At 34.4% G+C, this 10653-nt stretch overlaps 1 protein-coding gene across 3 annotated transcripts in view; it reads right to left on the reverse strand.

Annotated features, from left to right (window-relative positions):
- Positions 1–10653, reverse strand: part of LOC111625696 (hepatoma-derived growth factor-related protein 3-like) — a 114525-nt gene that overhangs the window by 86505 nt on the left and 17367 nt on the right. For all 3 annotated transcript variants that reach the window (XM_023368909.1, XM_023368908.1, XM_023368907.1), the window contains exon 2: positions 5014–5090. In XM_023368909.1, the coding sequence (XP_023224677.1) occupies positions 5014–5090 (77 nt within the window). The remainder of the gene's footprint in view (positions 1–5013; positions 5091–10653) is intronic.

Below are 10653 nucleotides of genomic sequence, written 5' to 3' on the forward strand. Positions count from 1 at the left end.
AGGTTAAAAACGAATACAAATACTAAATTACTTTATACTTAGACTCTATGCAATCTTTTTCAGTTTGATTTTTTAATACTATCGAATTACAATAATCTAAACATTTATAAAAACATGATAACATACATGACAAAATATAATCTTCAGGAGTAAAATGTTTTGAACATACTACCATATACTTCGTAACTTTTTTGCCAATTCTTAGCAGTCGAATCCACTCTTTCCGTCGGTTACATTTCTGAGATTCTCCGAATTCTGATTTACAAAAAAGCATCTGTTTTTCATGTGGGAATACATGAGAACTTATACGGGGATCGCGTATGGGTTTGGAATTACAATTTGGAACACAACAGAAAGCTTTACTTTTACTTTTACTATTCATCTCTACTGTTGACAATATACGAAGAACATTCAAACGACCCAGATAGAGTAGTTCTGTTTTTAAACACCAGAGGGCGAGCATCCGGTGAAAAACGCGAATAGCATATTGATAAAGTAAAACTGCATTTGACTTACTATGCACATATGCTATTTATTGCTTCTTTAACTTTTTAATTAATTATTTTTTATAATTAACAGTTACATATTTTTTATAATTGCTAAATTATTAAAATTAAAAATAAAATGTTTAATTAAATTAGTTTATCCTGTTATTAATCCAGTGGATGGCTTTGAAAAAAGAAAAAAGGCCATTATCCATTAACAAATCTTGTAGAATCCATGTACAAAAGTACTGTATATATTTATTAAATTTCTCTCTCAATAAATTTCCTAAACTTTATAAAATATTAATAAATTGAAAAAAATCAGAAATTGTTTTATTATGCAATCAAAATATTAAACTGAAAAATAAATAATACCATTTAAATTAAAATTATTTAATTTTTTTTAATCACTTCATTAATTAACACTTGCCCTCAAATTGAATTGTAACCAGTAATTATGAGGTTTCTGAGAACAAATGAGATGCAATGCAGTTTTTAATTGATGGATGTAGGATTAAACAAATAAAAAAGGGGCGTGTGTCTTAATTTGTTTAAAATAGGTGCCAACTTATGATAGACTGTTAAAATATTTCAAAAAAATTTTAATCAATTAGACTATTAAGAGTTCAAAACCACCTCAGAGAATCTTCTTAAATAAATCTCTAGTAACTTATCACCTTTAGAACCTTCATACTATACTGTCATTCTAATGATGATAAGACTGTAGATTTATTTCAGAAGGTTCTCTAAAAGATTTTGAACTATAATTCGACTCTAGTCTGAGGAATTGTAAATAGATTATTAAAGAGTATTACAGATTTCTCTCTCAAATTCATAATAATGCATTATTAATGTAGTTGTTTTAAAATTTACAAATGACAATTAATATTGCCTTATGTTATATTTGGGACTTAGTTTAATCCCCCAGCATTTCACAATGCTTGTCTCCCTGTTGCATTTTATAATAATTCTTCGCATAATATTAGTTTTTAAAATTAATCTGCACTATCAGTAAAAGTAAATGTCTATAATAATTGTATGAACATAAAAAAAAAGTACACAGTGATTATAATTTATAAGTAATTTTAAAATACCATCTTACAATGCAATAGAATAATGTCTTATGTGTAGTAAGACTTAATTATTAATTTAATTAATTAATTAAATCTAAAATTGTAAAAATCTGTAAAAATTAAAATTAGTTCATTTAATATGGTTGTTTAAAGTTAAGAGAAATGAGTGAAAACTTGGTCAATCCACGAAAAACCTTTTTTTTACGAGTGTTATGTCACTAGTAAATTCCACAAGTACTTTCGACCTCCACCGAGGTCTGCTTCAGGTGGTGACTGGCCATGTTTCGATCCGACCGTCGTAACGATGTTGCCTACGATGTAAATAAATAAATGTGCGTGTCGGGTTTCACCCCTCCGACTGACACTGTTCGAATTCCTTGAACAAATACTTCCACGCCTGTGCAAGCGTTTCCGCATCCTTGAAGTTAATGCAGTTGCCCCCTCTGATAGCTTTATGAATCTCCCAGGCCTCCAGGTGACGGATGTGATCCGCACGGAACGCTTGTCTGATAAGTCTGGTGTTCCGGAAGTCCGCCCTTATTTCAGGGTCGGTGACGTAGGTCGATAAGATGATGGTGTGTCTTTTATGTTTAATATCAGCTTGATGTTCACGTATTCATTTCTGTGTTGACCGGATGGTTGAGCCAATATAAACTAAGTCCCTATTGAATCTGTCGTCCCTGATGGGAATGGAGTAAACACCTGGGGCCCTGGTGAGATCCATTGCGTCCTTGGCGTTGCGCAGCAGGTCGTAAAGCGTGCCGGTTCTTAAGTACGCAATTTTGGTGCGACTGCTTCTAGCAATCTCCCTATATAGGGGGTCTAAATGCTGGTTGAACCAGACGACCGCGCATCTAGCGTTTCTATCTGGTTGTCGGTTGTCGTCAGGTGATGGTAGGGGGCAGTCCCTGCGGCGAGCTCATGCACGTGCTAAACCGCGGGACCATGGCTTTACTGTAACCATGCTCAACGGCAATTTTTTCTATGTGACGGATCTCCAACCATGCGTCGCGCACATGTGTGTGGTGCGTGAAGGCCAGTCTGGTAAGGGCACGGAAAGCTGCAATTTTGTAGACAAAGGGGTCGGAAGAGTTCGCGGGGATGAACAGCGGGAGCTGGTCAGGTTTATGGTAAACGCTCGTTTCTATCTTGCCCCCCTGAGACGGATGTTAACATCCAGAAAATGTGCACTCGAGTTGCTAACCTGACCCAAGCCGAGGGTTAGGCCGTACACATTGTCGTTCATACACGACAAAAAATCGTCCAGATTGGAAGTGGTTTTCCACAGTATAAAGATGTCGTCTACATATCTTTGGTATAGACTGATGTTTGGTAAGAATTTGGGCAACACTTTCTCCTCCAACTGTCTCACCACCAGCTCGCAAAGGTCTCTCGAAAGCGGGCTGCCCATGGGGACACCTCGTCTTTGTAAATAAGTAGCTTCGTTGAACTGGAAAACCAAAGTGTAGCACATAAGATGCGCCAGCTCCAATATGTTGGTCTTTAGATTTACAGTAGAGCCTCGATAACCCGGCACTCTGGATAACTCGGCCACACCTTGGCAGGGCGAAAACGAACTTAGGCAAACTTAACTTTCCCATTTAAACTTAATCTTTTTATATGGAATGAAGATAGTGCTGATTGACCAATGAGCGCTTCGTAGTCCTATTGGAGGTCCGTGCGATCATCCGATGATGGACGGCCAATCATCTATTCCGTTTTCAAAACTAACGGTCGTTTCTCGATCCGTATTTCTATGGCGACAACTGTTGCTTGTTTGAAAAAGAGGAAAAGCGCGGGAACCATACATCTAAATGATTCCATCACGACAACAGTACTCCGCAATGGCATCTTCCGTTAAAAGAAAACAAGTGAACATGTCAAACTTCACAACACCGTGTTATAGCAAAATTAAACTACTACAAACCTTTACGGTGCGATATTAAATAAAATTATCAAGAAAAAGTTCCCACAAGCGTTTTCGAACCGATTTAAGGTTCTTCATCAGGTGAAAAAACGTAAATACGTAAAAAATCATTCAATGGAATACAAAATTTGAAAGAGATTCGATTAACGAAATCAATGAATCCTGCAGCTGTCGTCATCAACAGGCATGCGCATTCTTTGGAGGTAAAAGTTTTTTATTTATATAGAATTTTGTACGTGATATATAAGCGTTTGCCACGCTAGGGATAGAGACAATTCACCCTTATTGATAATACACTTGTTGTCATGGGCCGCTTTATATATACAAATCGCTTCAATCCATCTCAGATGCTCGGTATGAGGTGTGGTGTGGATGATCCTGGCTTCGTTAAATATTGGATGGATGTCTGGATCCATAGCATAACGAGCCAGTGCAGTAGTTACTCTTTTGTGCTGTATGTCAGCCCTGTGCTCCTTTATTCTGATACCTAACAAGCACTTAGTGGAGCCAATGTATAATAATTCTTCATTACACCTATGATCATTCAATGGGATGACATACACTCCCGATAGCAAGTCATTGTTGGGAGCATCCTTAGCATTACGGAGTATATTAAATACAGTAGGACATCTCCTGTATGCGATGTTGATGCGTTTCTTTTTGGCAATCTCGGAGTACAGCTTTTGTAAACACGGGTTGTAAGTGACAGGAACTCCTACCGACGTTGCGGGCATTAATTAAAGAGACTGGATAACGGAGAAAGTGTCAGTGCAGTGGCTAAGGACTTGGGAGTCGGCTAGATAATTTTCATTGTAGACAGCTTTATGCTTTTCTGAGGTCTGTCTTATCAGGTAAATTACTGTACACAGTGTATTCATTAATTTTCATTTTCATGTAGTAAAGGTTCTATGCCTTCATAAAGGATGTACAGTACTTTTCCCTTGTTTAAGGGTATTTGGGCAGTTTATTCTCTGTTCTATTCTAANTGTATAGTGATTGGTTAATTTATTTTACATTTTAATTTTATTTTTGAATTTGTAATGTTCGAAAGTTCCGTTTTAATGCAATTTTGAAAGTTGTTCAATAGCCTATCACCTGATGATGGCCTATTCCATTAGGCTGAAAATGTTTGTGTTTTAATAAATATTTCTTAGCGTTATAAGGTGTTAAATGTTTTAAAAGAAGCTGAGTTGATATTCAATTTATTCAGTAATAGTTTGCTAATTTCCAATCAAATCATTTAATTTTCTATAGTTACTATTAATCTTACAATAAGATTAAAAACACAGAAATGACAACTACATGATAAATAAATAGATCTCTGCTAATTTCAGGAAGCCTACTTTCGTTAATTAAAAAGAAATGTTTTGAGTCAAATTTGAGGATGGTCAAATCTTGACAGAAATACATTTCTTTCAATTAATAAAAGTTGGCTTCCTGAAATTAACATTGATTATTTATTTACAAAATTATACCAAGTTATGTAAACTTTTATGACATCTACATGATATTATTTAAAAATACTTACGTTTCATAAGTGCCAAAGAATAAAATTGGGTATTTATTTCTAGGTACTTTTTTGCCAGGAGGAGGAGCCTCTTCAATCTAAAAATATTTTTAATACAGTTTAATAAGATTTATCAAAAATTTAAAAATTTAATATTTATACACATTATATAAATAACCTTCATAACATTAGCAGGATAGTCAACTGTTTAAAGCTATTTTAGTCTTATAGTTTTATTATAATGTGTAGTAACACAAATGCAAAATTCATATATGAAAATAAAATTTGTTCTACAATTGTCATAGGAAAATAAACTTTTTTTGTTAGACCTTTATTTACATTATTAAAAAAATAATCACAAGGGTTGTTCAATCCAGTAATTGGCCAGCAAGCTGCATGAACATTTATGGCAGTCAACAACTGGGTTTTCCTTCATTGAGAGCCTTACAACTTTGAAAGGATAATCAACCTCAATAACGGGCATTTTGTAGAAAATAAGCACCTGAAACACAGAGCCCTCATTACCTTTTAAAGACCTGACAAAGTTCACTATGTTGACTACCAGAATTTGTTACTGCACAATAATTTTTTCAATATCAACATCTACAACACATTAACACCAGGGATGTAACTCAACACCTTGTCTGGTGCATTCTGTGAAAAATAAAGTTTTTCACTAAAGTTTTCGAACTGATAAATAATTCTTTTTCAGGTGAAATGTACAGAATAACTAATGGAACACAATTAGAACATAAATATTCAAATTAAATCAAACATATCATGTTTCATGGCAATCGGATAAACAGTGTGGTAATGCATGAAGGACAGACAGCAGACACACATTCAAAAGCGCTCGTCAATTTAGTGACATACGTGTTTAATTTAACGCTTATATCGTAAAAGTTTTTTGTAAGACATACATTCATTTTTATATATACAGATTATACAAACTACAATATAATTAACATTAAACAATTATAACAAACATTGTAAAGACTGATATGTATATAGAAACATCACCAAACAATCAGCTAAATAATCAGGCTAAACTCTGCTAATTTTAATAATTAATACTAAGTAATTTGCTAGTATAGTAGCAAATTAATAGTATTAATTATTAAAAATTAGCGGAGTTATAGTTTGATTATTTAAACAATCGTTTGATGTTTCTATTAAACAACTTAGTTTTTTGTAATTAAAGATAATACTAATTAATAATATGGCAAATTTCAGTTAGTCGTTTTATCTACAAATTTTAAAATTGATGTTTGCTTTATTTTTTCATAATGTTGATACTGTTGAAGATGACAAAGAAAACTTTCTACATACGTCTGATGTTTTTAATATCATGTTCTAATTTGCAAATAGTTTCTTTTTGGTAAACTGAGAGACATTTTCTTTTCTTCATAGATATCTTTCTCAAAAAAGGGTTCATTTATAACTGGAGAATATGGTAATTTTATAATCATAGTGTAGATTAGGTAAATTGGCAAAGTAGGGCCAGAAGCTAGTCAAAAAAGAAAGGGACTGTCTCCAAAAAGAGTGAATGCTTGTAATCCATGCACGTCGTAAAACTATCTATTCCAAGAATTTGGTATTACATTTCTTACTACTTAAACAATTAAGAATATTCATGTGTTTACATAGCTACTGAAAATTTGCTTAGTATATCCATAAAGTACCCTCATTATAATTATGAGAAAATGTATGGAAATATGCATAATTAAAATTGTTATGGTGTTTTGCTTGTTATAACTGAACTAGTTATATCTGTGTTTGTTATAACTGAGTTTAACTGTATATGGAAATACAACATAATTATAGAGATCAAATACTTGTAAAATAAGTATTGATTCAAAATTAGTTATACAGTGGGTGATCGGTTAACGAACAGATCGGATAACGAACACTTTCGCAGAAGGTTTTTATGTTCGGACAACGAACACCCCACAGAACAAATACAAGAAGAAGCGACATAAAATAATGAATACCGATTGGTCTTCCCTTGTCTTCGGGCAACAATTCGAAACTTTTCGGAGTGTGGGAGACGTCAACATCGACGCTCAAGCCGATCGGATAGTATTCCTCCAAACTTTGAAATCCTCCCTTGTAATTCCAGCCTTTTATTTTTCTGACAAAACAATTCTTTTGTGTATTCACGAGACTGTCGGATAGGCACTCGTTAAGTTTTGCGTCTGTTTTTCTTTTCGAAATATGAGAGTATAATAGCAAAGGTAGAGAGTGGACAGAAGATACCTAATGTTGCCGGGCAATATGGAATAAACAGGTCTACAGTAGGCCTCAGTTCAATCTTATTTAAGAAAAATGCTGTATAATCAAAAAGACTCCAGCAGCTAAAGCAGTAACAAAAATCACTTCTGAGAAATAAAGAACATCGAAGAGTTCGTAATGGAACCTGAAACGGATCTGACGACAGAAGAATGCCTAGAACTTTTGAATGAAGAACACCAAGAAACTCAGCAAGATATGTTTTCTTCTGAAAAAGAGGATTAATGTCGATATCTGTTATTAAAGATCCTTTATAGAAGTGGAAGGATGTCAGAACAACAGTCTTAGAATGGCATCCAAACCATGTTGAGGCTTGGGGACCTCTACAATTACAATGCTATTAATTACTTACGAAAAATCGTGAAGAAGAGAGAAAAGCAATCGACATTAGACAGACTCTTTAACCCTTTCAAACAGAAAAAACATGACTAATAAAACGCAACACTGTGTATCTATGTAGTTTTATTAACTTATTACATATAAATAAACATAGTAAGAAGGTATATATTTTTTACTTTTTAAGGTCTCCAGAACGAATTAATTAAATTCCCATTAAAACCTACGGTAAATCAATAATCGGTTAACAAACAATTCGGATAGCGAACAAAATCTTGGAACGGATTATGTTCGTTAACCGATCACCCACTATATAGTAAAACTGATTATCTGTATTGCCCATAGACTTTGTTAAAAATAAATAGGCATGTATGTATATGTACTGTATGTGTATGCAAAGTAATTTTTTTTCTAAATGTAGAAAATAAATTACAGTGGTGCCTCGTATAATGTACTTAATCCATTCCAGGTACATGTCTGTTATATGAAACGCATTTTCCTATAGAAATACACGTTAAAAGTATAATTCATTCCGCAGCATAAAATAACCGTACCATAAAAAAATGAAAATGGAGCAGTCACCAATTATGCCAGGTAGTCAGATGATGTGAGGAGGTGGAGGAACACTTTTTTCACACATTCATACAGATACAGACTTTTAACACATTGCAGCAGGTCTCTTTATTGTTTTTTAATTGGAGTCAGATTCAGGAGAGGCTACTGGAGCTTGCAGGGTCAACTCATCTTGTTCCATCCTTTGTTTTTTGCCAGCTGGCTTCTTGAAAAACATGTCTAAGGTGGTCTGTTTATCTCTCTTCTTCAACACCTGTCGGAAATGATGGGCAAGGATGTTCATTGTAGAGATCTCAGCTTTGTTTGGATAATGAGTGTTGGTAAACTCCTGAATCTCTCCCCATTTGACAAGGAAGTTTTTGTCAACTTTCACTCCTTCTGATGATTTCTTGCTTTGTTTCAATTGAAATCACCTTTCTGTTTTTTTAGAAGCCATGATTTGCACAACACTTGAATAAATGTAAATACCCTGCAAATGAGGTGATGTACGTAATAAACAAGGGAGCAAACCAAATCCCAATGGGAGCGCTGTACTTCAGATATATTAATAATATATTCTAATAATACTAATATATTATAAAAATAGCAGATTGTCATTGGCAACGGCAAAAGAGTGGAAACATTATTTGCACTTGTTTACAGAAATTCTGTTGTTTGCCTCACGTAACTGCTGAACGGAAAGTCCGTTGTTCGCAGCCAGTCTGTTACTCTAGTCTCATAATGGCCAAACAGGAAGTCCATTGTTCGCAGCGTCCATTATTCGTGGCGTATGTTATATGAGGCACCACTGTATATTCATTTGTATGTGTTTCCACATTTAATATTTTACTTGGACATAACTTTGTACACATTTACAGTACCTAATGGAATGTTTGGATAGAAATAAATCAGGCCCATCTTTAAGTGTGGACCTACCGGGCCCAGGCCCTCCTAACATTTGAGTCCTCAGAAATATGCAAAATTGAATAGAGCAACAAGTAACAAAATTATAATAAACAGTAAACAATCAAAAGATACATTTGATAAATTTTATTAAACATAAATATAACAAATATGTGGAGTATATGTTTAGTAGAAAAAGCTAATTGAAAAAATTTATGAACATTAACCCTCAATTACTAATTCGTTAAGGGCACCTCCAAGCTTTTCTTGGCTCAGGGCCTCGCACATACTAAAGATGGGCCTGAAATAAATGTCTATTTTAAGCAAAAATTCAATTATCTGGATTTCTGCATATCCAGATGACCCAAAGTCCCAATTAATTTGGATAATAAGATTTTTAATATATGTATATATACAGTAAAAATCTAACTTCAGGATTGGTGGTATGTGGCCATAAATGCTCAACTCCACCCCACCCCACCAGCAGTGCAAGTGAACTGCTTACAAATTTCTCAGCAACATCAGGTATCACCATATCTAGGCAAATGATTTACAGACAGCTATATAATATTGCCCTGTATGCAAGGCACCAACCACCCTGCTGTACACATTCCTTTCATTGCACGGCACATGCTGTACTGTGTACCTTGCATGGACTCAATAACAATAGGTCACTGTACTCTCTCTACTACAGCCTAGAGCAGGGGTCGCCAAAGTGGTCGATGCAACATCATTGGGGGTCGATGCGGCTAAGGGGTCACAATCTTTTTTTTTTTTTTTTGTTTTTTTTTGCTTACACAGAGACCACAACAATTTTTTTTTCTTTTGCTCATACACATACACTTGTAATAAAACTTTACGGTGGGGTCAATGTGAGGCTTTGGAAAGTGGTTGGGGGTCAACGATTAAAAAAGTTTGGTAACCCCTGGCCTAGAGATTGATAGTCAACAAGTATACAGTACATCTGGCAAGTCCAGGGACAATACTACAACCCTGTCCAAACATTGTCATTCTGAAGGTAAAGGAGTCCTTGTTTGGAGTGTTATCATGTTAGGGTCTCATACACTGCTGCTGCATGTATTCAAAAATGTGTGTATACACACACTCACATACCACAACACAAAGAGAGGGTTCCTACTTAAATTTTTGTTTCAAATTCCATGAGTTTCCATTACCAAGTTTGTATAAATTCCCTGACCCTCATGTCTCTTACAGTATTCACGTTTTTCATGAACTATAGAGGGCGCTGTATTTTTACAAAATGGCTACTCTATCTGGGTCGTTTGTTAGTCGTCAATGTAAAATGAATTATATATTACTATCTGATATAATGAAATATGCTACTTGTAGCAGTTCATCGAGAAATTTTATAGAAGGAGAACAAGTATTACTAGCAGGACACGTCATTTTATGTGATATTATCGAGAAAAACGAGCAAGATCGTTCTGTACATTTTTGTGCTCTTTGTCTGCAAACATTAGCATTGACTTCTATCCCACACAAAATTACTTGAATTTTAAAGTTTATCGACATATCATATAAAATTGAATAGAATTACATTTTATTGAAGATAATCCTATA

This window comes from Centruroides sculpturatus, unplaced genomic scaffold (assembly GCF_000671375.1).
Source record: "Centruroides sculpturatus isolate CEXI.00-Female unplaced genomic scaffold, Cexi_2.0 scaffold78, whole genome shotgun sequence".
In the NCBI taxonomy this organism is placed as follows: Eukaryota; Metazoa; Arthropoda; class Arachnida; order Scorpiones; family Buthidae; genus Centruroides; species Centruroides sculpturatus.